Raw genomic sequence first — 17,768 nt, forward strand, 5'->3', positions numbered from 1 at the left:
TGGCCAAAAAATGAACAGACTATTGTTGGTTAAATGCACTTGGTGACGGGCGCAGCTTGCCCCTGATTTAGTATATGGCCAAAAAATGAACAGACTATTGCTGGTTAAATGCACTTGGTGTGACAGCTTGACCAACCACACTACTGAGGGTTAAATGCACTTGGTGACGGGCGCAGCTTGCCCCTGATGTAGTATATGGCCAAAAAATAAACAGACTATTGCTGGTTAAATGCACTTGGTGTGACAGCTTCACCCTGATGTAGGCTTTAGCCAAAAAACAACCACACCATTGAGGGTTAAATGCACTTGGTGACAGGCACAGCTTGCCCCTGATGTAGTATATGGCCAAAAAATAAACAGACTATTGCTGGTTAAATGCACTTGGTGTGACAGCTTCACCCTGATGTAGGCTTTAGCCAAAAAACAACCACACCATTGAGGGTTAAATGCACTTGGTCGCAGCTTGTGCTGGCGCACCACAAGACACAAAATGGCCGCCGATCACCCCAGAAAAATGTGACTGACAAACGGTCTGGGCAGCCTAAAAACAGTGAGCAATTGAGTATCAGCAGCTCAATGACCCACAGCTGCAGATCGATCAATAATCAAGTCCTTTGGAGGAGTTAATCTGCCTAATCTCGCCCTACTGTCGCAGCCGCAACCTCTCCCTACGCTAATCAGAGCAGAGTGACGGGCGGCGCTATGTGACTCCAGCTTAAATAGAGGCTGGGTCACATGGTGCTCTGGCCAATCACAGCCATGCCAATAGTAGGCATGGCTGTGATGGCCTCTTGGGGCAAGTAGTATGACGCTTGTTGATTGGCTGCTTTGCAGCCTTTCAAAAAGCGCCAAGAAAGCGTCACAAAAGCGCCAAGAAAGCGACGAACACCGAACCCGGACTTTTACGAAAATGTCCGGGTTCGGGTCCGTGTCACGGACACCCCAAAATTCGGTACGAACCCGAACTATACAGTTCGAGTTCGCTCATCCCTACTGGTGACTTAGCTGTGATGTAAACGCTCTGTATCCGTCATTACCACATTGGTTTATAATGGAAGCTCTGGAATTTCATTTGAGAGCTTATAGTGAATACTCATTGGATCTCATACACTTTATTTTAGAAATTACTGTTTTTCCAATTAAAAACTATTAGGGCTCTTTCACATCTGTGTTCTTTTCTTCCGGCATAGAGTTCCGTCGTCGGGGCTCTATGCCGGAGGAATCCTGATTAGTTTTATCCTAATGCATTCTGAATGGAGTGAAATCCGTTCAGGATGCATCAGGATGTCTTCAGTTCCGGAACGGAACGTTTTATGGCCGGAGAAAATACCGCAGCATGCTGCGCTTTTTGCTCCGGCCAAAAATCCTGAAGACTTGCCGCAAGGCCGGATCCGGAATTAAAGTCCTGGCAGCTAAAGTCCTGGCAGCCATGGTAAAGTGTAGCGGGGAGCAGGGGAGCAGCATACTTACCGTCCGTGCGGCTACCGGGGCGCTCCAGAGTGACGTCAGGGCGCCCCAAGCGCATGGATCACGTGATCGCATGGCACGTCATCCATGCGCATGGGGCGCTCTGACGTCACTCTGGAGCGCCCCGGGAGCCGCGCGGACTGTAAGTATACCGCTCCCCCGCTCCCCGCTCCTACTATGGCAACCAGGACTTTAATAGCGTCCTGGCTGCCATAGTAACACTGAAAGCATTTCGAAGACGGATCCGTAGACAAATGCTTTCAGTACACTTGCGATTTTCCGGATCCGGCGTGTAATTCCGGCAAGTGGAGTACACGCTGGATCCGGACAACGCAAGTGTGAAAGAGGCCTTAGCCATAGCTTACTGGGAGACAATGTATATTTATAATGAAAATAATCCTTTTTTAGATATTAGGTGGTATGGCAAATATATCAATGACCTGCTATTTATTTGGCAGCGAGATATATCTGCCATACCCCCTTTTATATCCTATTTAAATAATGATAACTACAATCTTGCATTTACCCATACTGTAAATAAATATGAAATAGCATTTTTGGGACCGAAAATTACAAGGTATACCAAATCAGGAGATCATCACAGCTACATATGGAAAACCCATTTCAGGTAATAGAAATTCTTCATGCAGGTACATTGCATCCAAAACATACTTTGAAAACTATTCCCACTGGTGAATTAATAAAAACTACTAATGTGAACAGAAAGCTATACACAATAGCTTGTCAGCCATGGGTTACCCTAATTGGATGCTAAAACAACAAGTTAACATGACATGAGCTTTTAAAAAAAGAACTTCATGAAAACAGGAACAAATATAAAAGAAAGTTCACACCAACACTTACTTTACAATATAATCCTTTTTTTTAATCAAGTACGCTCTTTAATTTACAAGTATATACCAATACTTTATGAAAATAAAAAATTACACCACATATTATCAGAAGGAGTTACAGGAAAGCTCAAACAATAGGCTAAAAATAAAAATCGCACCTAGCGATTTAAAAAAAATTATTCAAAATCGCTCTTGTCTACAATTGTCTGCCCCCTGCCTGTTGGAATAAAGTACCCGCTCGATTTTCATCACACTGGTGAGTGCCACTGCATTTTTTCATTCCTCCGCTACTGCAAAAATCGCTCTTACGTTCACTCAACCAAAGAATTCACACACACCCAAAAAGAAATCAAATACAAAATAAAAAGCTACATAAATTACAACACAGAAGGCATCATATATATGATCATGTGCTCACTATGCAATTTAGTTTACATAGGCAGTACAACCAGAAAACTGAAGGTGCGTTTTCTTGAGCATCTGAATGATATCACCAACAAAAATTAAAATCGTAACATCTCTGGCGCATCTAAACACTTTTTGGAACATAATGGTAAGGTTGCGTCCCTCAGTTTAATTGGCATAGAAAAAGTAAAATTATACAAGCGAGGGGGCAGTTTAAATAAATTATTATTGGAGAGAGAAGCTTTCTGGATTTTTACCTTAAACACAGCTCACCCTTATGGAATGAATTATCATACAGATATTGTATTACATTATTAATATATGATTGTTTCTTATTTGTGCACTATTGTACATCGTGTCATTATTGTCACGGGGCGCACTCGGTCTCCCATCAGCCGCAGACCTGCTGCTTAGCTTCGGATCTGTGTTTGGCCTCATTCCCAGGGCGGCTTTGATAGCTGGGCGGCTCCCTGCTCCTAGGTCTGCCTTGAGCACCAAGCTGATCACTCGGTGCTCGACTTGTCTGTCTGTCGGTCATGTGACGCTGGCCACGTCACATGACCCTCAGACCCCACTATAAATACAGTCAGCCTGCTGGCCACAGGTTGCCTGTTAATTCTAGGTTCCTGGCTATTTGTTGGACTACTGAATACTCACCTGATCCTGTTCCCTGACGATCCTTTGCCTGCTCCTCCTGTACTGCGCATCCCTCCTGGTATCCTGACCCCGGCTTTCACCTGATGATTCTTTGCGGACTCCTGTTGTACCGCGTTTCTCTCCTGGTATTTGACCTCGGCTTTTCCTGACTATTCTCTGCTCATTCCTTAGTACTGCGTAGCTCTCTAGGTATTGACCCGGTCCATTCACGTTCCGTTATTTGTCTTGTCTGTCTTCCCAGCACGTATCCTAAGTTAGGGACTGCCGTCTAGTTGTCCCCTTTCATTAGGACTTGTGAGGCAAGTAGGCAGGGCCAGGGGTGAGGGTGGAGTGCAGTGGTCACTATCCTCCCCCTGTGTGTAGTGTACGTGACTGTCACAAATATATTATTTATTCATATATATATTTTTTTGTGCAACTCAGTCTTCAGCCACAGGCATGTATATCAAGAGTTAATATTATCTACATTTTACCCTACACCTGCTCTGTGGGCATTCCTAACATTTTCAATTGATTGCATTCCCCCCTTTTTGCTTAAAAAGCAGTTAAATGCCTGTATCTGAATACTTTATACTATGAATCCATAAAGAAGAAGACCTGTCTTATGGTTGAAACGCGTTGATTTTATGCAGGAGGATTACCTGTTTATAAAAAATTTTTATGAAGAAATAAAGAATCATTGATTTTACTCGCTGGATCCATTTAGATTTTTTTTGCTGTAGTCTCCTTGGTGTCTGCCCTTACTGGCTTTGATTGCTCAGTCTGGTGTCTGATACGTTGGACTCACAAGTTACAGTGCCTTAAGTTACAAATTTTGAAAGATGCAATGGTCTTTTCTGGGCTATTGTAACTTAAAACTACACTCAATATACAATGCCACAGACACCTTCTGATCTGCAGCACGTGTGATTGTGTTGGATCTCAGGGTTTGTAGTAGTGTCATTAGTTTCAGATTGGCAGCAACCCTTCCGGACAGCTCTTTGATGAGGTTGCAGCCTCAGTGTTTACCTGCATGGCATCTAGATTGTAGCAGGGGTGCAGTGTAGTTACTTGTATGGAGCTCTAATTACGGCAGCGGCACAGCCGCTACAATCTAGACAGCGTGCAAGTAAGCACTGAAGAGGACACAGCACTCGCACAAGCCCCGTGGACTCTCTAAACAGCTGATCGGAGAGGTGCAAGGAGTCAGACAGCAGTTGATGTCATCATGGCACTGCACAACCCCTTTAAGTACATACACTAACTGACTGTCTTTTTTGCCTCTCTACATTATGGTACTACATGCTCTGTATCTTACCTGTGCCATCATAAGCTGCTCCTTTAAACACAGGTGAAATCGGTTCCATTATATTTTGTGTTCACTGTACAGGACCCTGAAGAAGCTCTTAGCTAGTGGTTACAGCTTTTAGCAGCTGTTTCTGACTTGTATGAAAGGGCTTGCTTTATCTGCATTACTTACCTGAATAATAATGCATCAGAGGATTTATCATAGGATTAAAAAAATGTCCAAAAGGAGGGGTACAGAACTTTGACAGCTAACAGATCATTGGTGAACTTGTTTAAGAAGGTGTCAATGTAATGGTAGGATGGGAAGTTTTTTTGTAAGTAATTAAAAAGTAAGTTGGAGGAGAGACAGACGGACTGTTGGATATACTGTATATGTATATGTTTTTATAGACAGCATACAGAGTGATTTCTGAAAACAAACTTGGGATTTGTTCAGTGGTTTTTGGTGGTGTATAATAATTATCATTTCCTTTGTTACATCGCATGCCTATGCTTTTAGTTGTTTTTTTGCAAGCACAAGCTCTTGCAGATTTAGAAACGTGCGGTATATCTGAACTGTAAAGTGTATTTTGTGGTGTGTATGCTTGAGTCTGAATTATAGTCACAGATGTGATTTTATCTATTTTTATTTTTTTTTTGCAAAAAAATCTTATAACATTTGTTTAACATTTTACAATCCTTTGGTTGTCCACTTGTTGAATTGGGGCTACATAGGTTTATCATCCTTGTTTTATTGATCCTGTTTAGGGATGAGTGCAGTTCGGGTTTGTACCGACCTTTATGTGTCTTTGCTCAAGGTAAACTCAATAAATGACCAAAGCATCTCCATTGTATCCTCCTCACTGGATCTTCACATACAACTGGTACCATGACCTAGGGATATTAGTGAGTTCAGCTGTCTACCATTGCTTGTACAAAGTACCACTCACGACGAGTCAGATACTTATCTAACGTACATATGTGGCAGAATAAAAGCCTCTGTTCAACATTAAATGAGCCATGCATACCACTCACAGGCCAAAAAGAGCCTTACGAAAGGTCTGACTGCCGATAAAGGGGTTCTATAGCTATTTATTACTGACGATCTATCTTTTGGTTAGATCATCAGCATCTGATCAGCTGGTGTCTTACACCCGGGACCTCTGCAGACCTGCCCTCAGGCCAGTGATGTCACAACTACTATCACTGGCCTGGATGCGGCTCAGCCTGTTAACTTCAATGTAGCTGCTCTGTGCCAAGGACAGTGATAGTAGTTGTGAAGTCACCGGCCTGTGGGAAACAGTGAGAAGGCTTCAGCACTACTGCCAGCACCATTGCCTTTTCAAACAGCTGATTTGCAGAGTTAATGGGTCTATCCAAAGGATAGATCATTAGTAATAAAAAGCTACAGAACCCCTCCCTGCCGTCAAAACGGCTCATGATCGCATGGTATACACTACCCCAGACATAGCGGCCACTTTCCACACCTTTTACTCGCAGCACTATAATCTCCCCCCGTACCTCGGTACCGCGGACTGACGCCCTTCCTGGCTTATCCGCTCTGCTTCCTAAAATGTCAGATGTTGATTCATCCACTTTAGAGGCCCCATTCACTGATGCTGAACTTCAGCTGTGCTCAAAACCCTGCCTGGTGGCAAGAGCCCTGGTCCTGATGGGTTTACTGCCCGCTTTTACAAAACTTTTTCAACAGACCTGTCCCCGGTCCTACTGTCAGTCTTCAATGCGGTGTCTCCTGGGCTTCCCTTTCCGGCGCAGTCCACTGAGGCTCACATTTCTGTCAACCCGAAATTGGGTAGGAACCCACACCTATGTGCCAGTTATCGTCCTATTTCACTTTTAAATGTAGATCTTAAGATCTTTGCAAAATTGTTGGCGAATAGACTGAATGTTCATTTGCCCACCTTAATTTGTAATGGCCAAGTGGGATTTGTGCCGGCGAGGGAGGCCAGGGACAACACCCTTAAGACCATTGATATTATCCATTATGCTAAACTGCATAAGATTCCCCTTATGATCCTGTCCTTAGATGCCGAAAAGGCTTTCGATCGGATATCATGGCCAGCCATCCAGACTGCAGTTTTTATCTAAGGTTCTGTCTCTATATCAACACCCCACTGCTTGAGTTAAGATTAACGGTACTCTCTCCTCCTCCTTCCCGATTCATAATGGAACGCGTCAGGGGTGCCCCCTGTCTCCCCTTTTATACGTTCTTGTTATGGACCATCTTCTTGCCTCCATCCGAGCCAACCCAGATATCTCAGGGATCAGGATAGGCACTAGGGAATACAAATGTGCGGCATATGCTGATGATCTCCTCCTCTATATAACTAATCCTCGTATCTCGCTGCCTTCCTTGCTCAAAGAGATCTCTGGTGTGGAGGTGAATATTAAAATTAACATGTCCAAGTCTGAGGCCTTAAATGTCACCCTGCCTGAACCTCTGGTCTCCTCCCTTAAAAGCGTTCCCTTTTGTCTGGCCCCCTGCTGGGATAACTTATCTTGGCACGAGAATCCCTTCTGACCTCTCCTGGCTTTTCTCGCTGAATTTTGCACCCCTTCTCCAACGTTTCCAAAATGATCTGGACGGACAGAGACGTGACTTTTCCTGGTTTGGCAGGATTTGTATTTTAAAGATGAATCTTTTTTCGGTTAAACATGGTTATTGACAAGTTCTAAGGAAAACGGGGGAGGGGGTGGGCCTACCTGACTGCCGCCTGTACTACCATGCTACCGCGTACGCCCGGTTATTGGACATGTCTCGCATAGAGATACTGCCCCTTGCTCGCCTGCTACCCTTCCGTGGTTGACGAGCCCTCTTTGCGCGTGTCTTTCCTTCACAGCACACCAGACCATTGTGATTCTTTCCTCTATCAATCGCACAATGTCCCTAATTTCTACTGTCGGTCACTGATCATTCCAATTTCCCTCCGGCCCGGTCGACCAGATCTTTTCTCACAGGCACTCGGAGCCACCCGCTCCGGTTCTGCCATGTCCTATCGGGCTCTATATTGAAGCCCTTGTCACAGATACTGGATACTCCGAACCCCTCCGCCCGTAATTCTTTTGAATATGTGCAACTTCGTCATTTCCACTCCTCTCTGGCCAAGAACCATAACCTCTCCCGTGATCTAACCAATTTTTAAAAAAATGTGTCTTTATCCTTCAGCGGTCCTGCGCCCTATTTCTTCCATTTATAAGCTACTCTTATGCCGTCAGTCATTGGGCCCTCCTCCGTATTGTCAGGCTTGGGAGCGTGATTTTTTGGAAGCAGTACACCTCTGCTCAATGGAATAAATGCTTCCTGTTATCTCACAAATCCACAATTTCTACCAAATCTCAAGAAACGAGTTACAAAATTGTCTCTAGATGGTACCGAGTGTCGGTGTTGCTCCACAGATGGTTCCCGACAGTCTCGGATCGTTACTGGAGATGCCTTTCGGAGGAGGGCACAATGCTCCATGTCTGGTGGCAGTGCAATGAGCTGCGCCCTTTCTGGGATTTTGTACACAAAACGATCACTGAGGTCACTGGGGTCCCCATACAGAACTCCCTGGAGTCCTTTTTGTTATTTGATAGCATTCTGAATGTTTTCCGGCTCATAAGAAATCCCTTATGAAATACATGATACAGGCGGCGAAAGCGGTGATCCCCAGACACTGGAAGTCCACCTCTCCCCCCTCTCCTGAGCAGTGGTTTGAGGAAATTGCTCTCTACCAGAGGTTGGAAGACCTTATTAGTGTGACACCCTCTGATGCATCTCGGTTCGTGAAGACCTGGGGCCCCTGGGATGAATTCCGCTCCACGTCTTCGTTTCGTGACGCCAGGGTTTAGGTCATAATATTTCAGCGTTTTTTTTTTGCCAGTTCCCCCCCCCCCCCCCCCCCACCGTGAAAATTTAAATCAACATATTTTTCCTTTGATCTGTCATCTACATTCTATTACAAATAAAATATTGACATTTGCCATCTCCACATCATTGCATTCAGTTTTTATTCACAATTTGTTTAGTGTCCCAACTTTTTGGGAATCTGGTTTGTAGATTCACTGAGCCTTTCTGAGAGTAATCTAGTAATTTTTTTTGTTTAGCAACTTTTAAGCAGGATAAAAAAAAAAATCACTGCTGGCCCGCGGCACATCGTGCTGTCTAATCACGCTCTACTGCTGGCAAACAATGATTCTGTATGGGGACGAGCGATGGCATTAGCGATTGCTCCACCCCATACTGTGAAGGGGATTGCTGTATATAATAGCAGCGCTCTCCTCCACTGATGAGCAGACAATTGTCAGGAAGGTCCATTTCAGGCTACAGGCCTTAGGCACAGCTTTGTTATTGTACAAAACAAGAGAACCAATACTGGTTCAATAATTTGCATACCTTTATGACTTCCTCTTTATTAACAGGTTCCATATATGATATCAGTGGCTCAGAGTGTTGTTTGTCAACTGGGGATTTGTTGAAAGTTGTCGATAAAGAGTTACTGTCGGTTTCTGTTGACAATCTACAAACAGGAAATAAACAGAAGCTGCAAAAAAACTTCAAAGGTAAATGTGACATATTTCTATTTCTAAGCAGATTATAAAGAGTTCAAGTGTTTTTGTAATAAGTGTTTGAGTTTCAAACTTCAGGTAGAAGAGAGTCATATTTTGTTACCCTTGCAAATCATCTACATAATATTGATATTGATTGGATACTCTCTTTAAAAGCTATATCCACATTTGCCTTCCTTGATTAAAAAAACGTTCACTTCAGTTACTTCAGTATTAAAATCTCGGAAAACCTTTTTAAGGAATGCACATGCTAACCCCCTCACCCTACATACTACAGCTTTACACCCCATACCAGAGAGAAAAACAATATGACACAAGGTTTTGCGGCAAACTGTGTCCATTTTGTTTATTTGTCACATACCCTCATTGTCACCACTTAGGGGAGCCCAGCCCAAATCACGGCACCTCAACCAACTCCATTGCCAGCTGGACCACATGTTTGAAACTGGTTTCTCCAGTTTGTTACGAGCCAGGCTACCTCATCTGAAACCAGGTTTCTGGGTCAGCTACTGGCCACTTGTGGCTACTTCATCCTCATGAGGGACATACTGCCCAGCCGTGTCCCTCCTCACAGACAGGGGCAATACCTAACCCCTACCCGTGGGTCTGCCAGTTATCACCTGGCACTACCTAGCTGGTTGAAGCAACACCATTCCAGCTTCATATGGCTGCTCCTGAATATAAAAACAAATAACAACTGTCTAAGACCTCCCCAGTCTCCCCCTAGCCATCAGCTGTCTCTTACTTGCCCTGACTTAAAGGGTTAAAGGGTAACTGTCATGTTTTCATGAAAAAAAAAAAAATTTGGGCATATGTTACTGCTGCAGCAGCATTATGCATAAAGCAATCTTTAGTTTCTTCACATACCACTGTTTTCCTTAAGTTTTTCCCTTAATTACAGCTGTTTAAACATTTACAATATAAGGACTTTCTCAAGATGGCTCCTCTGCCAGTTCTCTGAGGCCAAAACTGCTTTCCCTCACTTCCCATACACACTTGCTGTAGCCAGCAGCTCCCTGCCAGCCAATCAGATTGGATTACTGAGACACACCTCCTCACTCTGAAGCCTAATGCAGGCATGCAATGTGGAAGACCGCCCCTCTATCTTCTGTTTATACTAAAGGGAAGACAGACAAGGCATAGCAACGGTCTTTTACGGGAGCAGTTGAAAGGTACAGGAGACATTAATGAGAGCTGTTATTATAAGGTAATTACGTATCTTTTGACAATCATTGACAGGCTAAATCAGATATACATGCCTAGCTCTAATAAACTAGCAAATAAAAAAAATGACAGTTACCCTTTAAATTATCTATTGTCTTCAGCAGACTCTCTCCCTCCCCAAGCTATTCTCTCCATCTCACCTCGCCCGCCCTGCTGCTCCTAGACCTGCATTTCTATAAAAACCTGTCGGGGAAATCGCAATGGCTTCCTTAGGCCACCTGCACACGATACGGGTAAATGCACACAAGATCCAAATGAATTTCCGTGCAGCTTTATGTGCATTCTGCACCATATCCACAAACATAACTGACATGTTGCAGATTTTAAAATTTGCATGGCAGGTCAATTTTTGCACGGAAACAATCTGCAAAGTTTACATGAGATTTGTGTAATCTCATACACTTTGCTGATACTGTACTACGCTGCGGCTTTTCCTCATGGGAATCCACGTGGATAAACCATGCGTATTCCGCAACATGTGCAGTTGGCCTGAATGTCCCTTTGCATGGACAAATAATCTGCCAGTAACGAGCACTGATTGAATATATAGCAAGTCAATCTCAGCTTATTTAGCGTATTTATATGTGGCAATCATCTTAAATATGTAAACTGTATATAGGGGCATGTGTCTTTTGATGTGATTGTTCATTCCCCATACTGTTTGCAATATTTGCAGCATACATTCACTATTTAAACAAGGGGATGTTTTGCCAACAAGCTGATTTTTATGCCTGCGTAGAACAAGTACTTGCTCCTTTTTCGGATGATTGCTGGACATGTCTGTACAGTCCAGTGTATGAACGTTTGTTAAGCTGATTATTGGTCCATGTAAACCCACGGGTAATCAGCGGTACTTATACACAAACACGATAATCTGTCTGACCCTCGGCACGCCTAATACAGCCCTTAAGGCCCTATTAAACCAGCAGATTATTGTTATGGTGATCGCTATCGATATCATTAGCGATCATCTGGCAGTGTAATACTGCTACCGATTACCCGATGAACGAGCAAAAGCTCATTCATCGGGTACTCAGGATCTTTTAACATCTTAAAAAAATCATGGTTTGCTGGCGGCAAATTGTGTCGTGTAATAGGTGCTCTGCTGCCAGCAAACAATGAGACAGTAAATGTATGGTGGGAAGGGAGCTTTCTCCTCATCGACACCCATCCTTTTTGGCATTGCATCAGGTGATATGGCCATTACATTGATGACCTGATCCTGGTTAGGACAGGTCATGTGATGGCCATAACAGCTTTTGGTTGCTATATCAATTCCTGTGTGGACATTATTTCTTTTAGTGTCCACTATGACATGCAGGACATTTCTTTTTTGGATTTGCGCCTGAGGGGGGGACCCCTCCACCGGAAAAATCCATACATGTACCTTAGCAGGAAATATGACCCTGCACGCCACATCCTGTCATCCGAAACATGTCATAGCGAACATACCGAGGGGCGAGATAATACGTGCAAGAAGGAACTGCACGGATGATGATTGCTTCATGACTGAAGTAGAGATGTCGCGAACATAACATTTTCTGTTTGCAAATGCCGATCGCGAATTTACGCAAATGTTCGCGAACGTGCAAACCGGGCGAACCGCCATAGACTTCAATAGGCAGGCGAATTTTAAAACCCACAGGGACTCATTCTGGCCACAATAGTGATGGAAAAGTTGTTTCAAGGGGACTACCACCTGGACTGTGGCAGGCCGGAGGGGGATCCATGGCAAAACTCCCATGGAAAATTGCGTAGTTGACGCAGAGTCGGGTTATAATCCATAAAGGGCATAAATCACCTAACATTCCTAAATTGTTTGGAATAACGTGCTTTAAAACATCAGGTATGATGTTGTATCGATCAGGTAGTGTAAGGGTTACGCCCGCTTCACAGTGACAGACCAAACTCTGACAGACCAAACTCCCCATTTAACGCACCGCAAACAACCGCAAACAGTCCATTTGCACAACCGCAAACTCCCCATTTGGACAAGGTTGGATACCAAGCTAGCCATGTCCTGTTCCTTGTCCTCACTGATGTCATTGAAGGTCTCTTTCTCCACCCAGCCACGTACAACAGCAAGGGTCCCCGAAAGGTGACAACAAGCCCCCTGGGACGCCTGCTGTGGTTGGTCTTCCACCTCCTCAAAGCCACCTTCCTCCTCTGATTCCTCTTCAGACTCCTCTCTCTGCGTTGCCGCAGGTCCAGCAATCGACGACGACAAGGCTGCTTCTGGTGGTGATGGTGACCACAACTCTTCCTCTTCATGCTCATCTACGGCCTGATCCAGCACTCTTCGCAGGGCACCCTCCAGAAAAAACACATATGGGATGAGGTCGATGATGTTGCCTTGGGTTTGACTGACCAGGTTTGTCACCTCCGCAAAAGGACGCATGAGCCTACAGCCATTGTGCATGAGCGTTCAGTAACGCGGCCAAAAAATACCCAGCTCCGCAGAGGCTGTTATTAAAAAAAATCTGTTCTTAACAGTTTAATCTCTGTTTTGTCTCCTATCAGGGGCCGGTGTATGGAATAGATTTTAGGAACCCGGAGATGAAAAAAGATGCTTGGTCAGTCCTCATACTTCCAATTTGGGGCACTGCGCGTGCGCCATGCGATGTACTGTGCCACCAGATATGAGTGGTGTGTTAAATAGTACTATTCCTATCAGTTTAATCCCTGTTATCTCCCCTATCAGGGGCCGGTCTATGGAATAGATTTTAGACAACCGCAAAGAGTTGTCAATAGTTGACACACTCATGACATAAATTTTATTCTTCTATGCGTCAATTTTGGTGTAGTGATGACTGTGCACGTGCACACGTTTGGGAGATTGCAGGCAATGTTTTTTTTAAAAAAGCCTATGGTCGTGCTGAGGTAGTTCAGTGACAGTTAAGTGATCCAGAAAACAATGATTCTGCAGTGTGGGCCCATTGTTGGCCTAGTAGGCTTTAATGATTCACCTTAGATGATCACAAAGAAAATTAATGTTTTTTCTATGCAAAGTTATCCAGCCGATCGCTTTTGGTCTGTTCACAATGAAGCAACGACCTTATCATCTGGGGTGTGCCAACATTGCCATTGCCAACACACTCATAGAGGTGGTCGCTTCAATGTGATACGCAAGCCCCTTCACCACAACAAGGTAATGATCACAAAGGGGAATTGACACATGTATGTGCCTTTTTTTTGTTTTGTTTTTGCAGCCACAATGCAGCACCAGAGGCCAGAAAAATTTGAAATGTACACATGCCTGAAAAACTAGGTATTGTTGCAGCCGCTACTACAGAAAAATTGATGTTTTCCAGGCAGAAAGTGCACTAAAACATTGCGGCTTGAACCCTAGTTGGTGGCGGATAAGTCACGCAAGTCACCCGGCATGCAGAGATAAAATACAGCAGCGTGTGGACCATTTTTAGCCCAAGGCAGCTCATCTCATCACCAGGCCTTTATTAGTCAAATGTATCGCCCATTGTCAGTCCCTTCGGGATTCATGCCTCATTCATCTTAATAAAGGTGAGGTAATCTAGACTTTTTTGACCTAGGCGACTTCTCTTCTCAGTGACAATACCTCCTGCTGCACTGAAGGTCCTTTCTGACAGGACATTTGAAATGGGGCAGGCCAGAAGTTCTATTGCAAATTGGGATAGCTCAGGCCATAGATAGCTCAGGCCACAGGTCAAGCCTGCACACCCAGTACTCAAGGGGTTCATCGCTCCTCAGAGTGTCTGTATCTGCAGTTAAGGTGAGGTAGTCTGCTACCTGTCGTTCGAGTCATTCTCTGAGGGTGGACCCCGAAGGGCTGTGGCGATGCGTAGGACTTAAAAAGCTCTGCATGTCCTCCATCAACAACACGTCTGTAAAGCGTCCTGTCCTTGCCGGCGTGGTCATGGTAGGAGGATTACTTTCACCTCTTCCCCTGTTAGATTCCCGTTGTGCTGCGACATCACCCTTATACGCTGTGTAAAGCATACTTTTTAATTTATTTTGGAACTGCTGCATCCTTTCCGACTTGCGGCAATTCGGTAACATTTCAGGCACTTTCTGCTTATACCGGGGGTCTAGTAGTGTAGCCACCCAGTACAGGTTGTTCTCCTTCAGCCTTTTTATACGAGGGTCCCTCAACAGGCACGACAGCATGAAAGACCCCATTTGCACAAGGTTGGATGCCGAGTTACCAATGTCTTCCTCCTCCACCTCAAAGCCACATTCCTCCTCTGACTCCTCTTCCTCGCACTCCTGTTCCAGTGTTGCCACAGGTCCAGCAAGCGATGCTGATAAGGCTGTTTCTGGTGGTGATGGTGACCACAACTCTTCCTCTTCCTCTTCACGCTCATCTACGGCCTGATCCAGCACTCTTCGCAGGGCACGCTCCAGGAAGAAAACAAATGGGATGATGTCGCTGATGGTGCCTTTGGTGCGACTGACTAGGTTTGTCACCTCCTCAAAAGGACGCATGAGCCTACAGGCATTGCGCATGAGCGTCCAGTAACGTGGCAAAGAAATTCCCAGCTCCGCAGAGGCTGTCCTAGCATCCCAGTCATACAAATACTCATTGACAGCTTTTCTTGTTGGAGCAGGCGGTCGAACATTAGGAGTGTTGAATTCCAATGTGTCGGGCTGTCGCAAATCAAGCGCCTCACTGGCATGTTGTTTCGCCGCTGGATATCTGAAAAGTGCGCCATGACCGTGTAGGAATGCCTGAAATGGCCACACACCTTCCTGGCCTGCTTGAGGATGTCCTGTAAGCCTGTGTACGTATGCATAAAGCATTGTACAATCAGATTCAACACATGTGCCATGCACGGCACATGTGTCAACTTGCCCAAATTCAATGCCGCCAAAAAATTGCTTCCGTTGTCACACACCACTTTGCTGATCTCCAGTTGGTGCGGAGTCAGCCACTGATCCACCTGTGCATTCAGGGCGGACAGGAGTGCTGGTCCGGTGTGACTCTCTGCTTTCAGGCAAGTCAACCCCAAGATGGCGTGACACTGTCGTATACGGGATGTGGAATAGCCCCTGGGGAGCTGGGGGGGTGCCATTGATGTGGAGCAAGACGCAGCAGCAGAAGAGGACTCGGCTAAGGAGGTTATGGAAGAGGATGGAGTAGCAGGAGTAGAGAAGGTGGCAGTAGGCCTGCCTGCAAGTCGTGGCGGTGTCACCAACTCCTCTGCAGAGCCATGCATTCCATGCTTTGCAGCCGTCAGCAGGTTTACCCAATGTAGCCGTCAGCAGGTTTACCCAATGTACAGTGTAGGTGATATACCTGCCCTGACCGTGCTTTGCAGACCAGGTATCAGTGGTCAGATGGACCCTTTCCCCAACACTGTGTGCCAGACATGCCATGACTTCCTTTTGCACAATCGAGTACAGGTTGGGGATTGCCTTTTGTGCAAAGAAATTTCGGCCGGGTACCTTCCACTGCAGTGTCTCAATAGCTACAAATTTTTGGAAGGCCTCAGACTCCACCAGCTTGTATGGTAAAAGCTGGCGGGATAAGAGTTTCCGACAAGCCAGCTCCAACAAGCCAGCTGTCAGACGCCGGGCAAGGGGGTGACTTTGTGACATTGGCTTCTTACGCTCAAACATGTCCTTGACAGGACACCCAATCTTCTACAGCTTCCGCTCAGAACCTTAACGCACCATACTCAGCCAGTTCAGCTTCAGGCACCTCTCAAGTTACCACTTGCCCGCCTGTTACCACTTGCCCGCCTGACTGTGGGCAGATGAGCAGGAACTGCTCAAGGCAAGATACAGAGTGGTGGATGGTTGAGAGGGGGCAAGGAGGACATCAGTGGTTGACGTGGCTGAAGATGCTGGACCAGGAAGAGGATGGCGGCTTTGAGTTTGTGTGCTGCTTGTACTCATGTGTTGATCCCATAGGCGTTTGTGATTTGAGATCATGTGCCTTCGCAAAGCAGTTGTACCTAGGTGGGTGTTGGACTCTTTTGGCACAGGTTGCAAATGGCATCGCTGGTGTCAGAGGCAGACACACAAAAAAAATGCCAGACTGCTGATCTCTGCAATGACGTCATTCTGGTGGTGGCAACAGCATGCGTTGATTGGAGTGCTGTCTGCCTGACCACGGGTGCCGATGCATGCTGTCTGACTGTGCCACTAGCTCCTTGCGACGACCTCCCCCTGCTTCCAACTCGACTCCTCCTCCTCTCTGTCTCCCCATCTGAACTCTCCCCCTGTTCTTCTTCTCTTCGAGCAGGCACCCACGTGACATCCACGGACACATCGTCATCATCAACCGCTTCACTTGTATCTGACAACTCGGCAAAGGAAGCAGCAGCGGGTACAACATCATCATCATCACACCGTACGTCCATCTGTGTAATGCTGCCTGACTGAGACATATCCTTTGTTATCTACATCCTCTGGCAATAATGGTTGCGCATCACTCATTTCTTCCAACTGATGTGCAAATAACTCCTCTGACAGATCAAGTGAAGCAGCTGTGGTGTTAGTGTTGGTGGTGGCAGCAGGCGGGCAAGTGGTAACTTGAGAGGTGCCCGAAGCTCAACTGGCTGAGTATGGTGCGTTAAGGTTCTGAGCGGAAGCTGTAGAAGATTGGGTGTCCTGTGTTAGCCAGTCAACTATGTCCTCAGAACTTTTCGAGTTCAGGGTACGTGGCCTCTGAACACTGGGCATTATTCTAGGGCCAAAGGAAATCACAGGACCACGACCACTACGACCCCTGTGGGGTGGCCTGCCTCTGCCTGTCATTTTTTTTAGATTAGTTTAGTTGTACTATGCGTGCAAGCTACTGTGACACCAGATATGAGTGGCACTGTGCACTGGCAGAAGTTGGCAGAGTAGACGCTGTAGGCCTGACACACACGCTTGCAGACAACTAACTGCTATTCAATCTATTACAGTCAAAAAAAATAAAAAATTTTATGTAATCTACTGTGACACAAGATATGAGTTGCACTGGTGTGACACTGTGCACTGCAGGACCTGAAACACACACACGTGCAGGCAACTGACTGCTATTATTTCACAGTCAAAATATATTTTTTCTTAAATGTAATCTACTTTGACACAAGATATGAGTTGCACTGGTGTGACACTGTGCACTTGCAAAGCCTGAAACACACACACGTGCAGGCAACTGACTGCTATTATTTCACAGTCAAAATAGTGGGGGTTTTTTTATGTAGTCTACTGTGACACAAGATTTGAGTTACGCTGGTGACACTATGCAGTTGCAGGGCCTGAAAAACACACGCGGCCGAAAATATCGCCCATAGATTACACAAGAGAGCTTGTCAGAAGTCAGGTTGAGGATGTAATAAGGCAGGTGTCTGAAAT

General features: G+C 45.5%; 1 protein-coding gene across 2 annotated transcripts in view; it reads left to right on the forward strand.

Moving 5' to 3' along the window:
* The window catches only part of THEMIS2 (thymocyte selection associated family member 2), a 54,193-nt gene that overhangs the window by 16,264 nt on the left and 20,161 nt on the right, over positions 1–17,768 (forward strand). The window contains exon 2 of one of the 2 annotated variants that reach the window (XM_044285603.1): positions 9,072–9,212. The exons of the other annotated variant lie outside the window; for it this stretch is intronic. Coding sequence (XP_044141538.1) covers positions 9,072–9,212 — 141 coding nt within the window. The remainder of the gene's footprint in view (positions 1–9,071; positions 9,213–17,768) is intronic. 2 annotated transcript variants of the gene reach the window in all.

This window comes from Bufo gargarizans, chromosome 3 (genome assembly GCF_014858855.1).
Source record: "Bufo gargarizans isolate SCDJY-AF-19 chromosome 3, ASM1485885v1, whole genome shotgun sequence".
Lineage (NCBI taxonomy): Eukaryota > Metazoa > Chordata > Amphibia > Anura > Bufonidae > Bufo > Bufo gargarizans.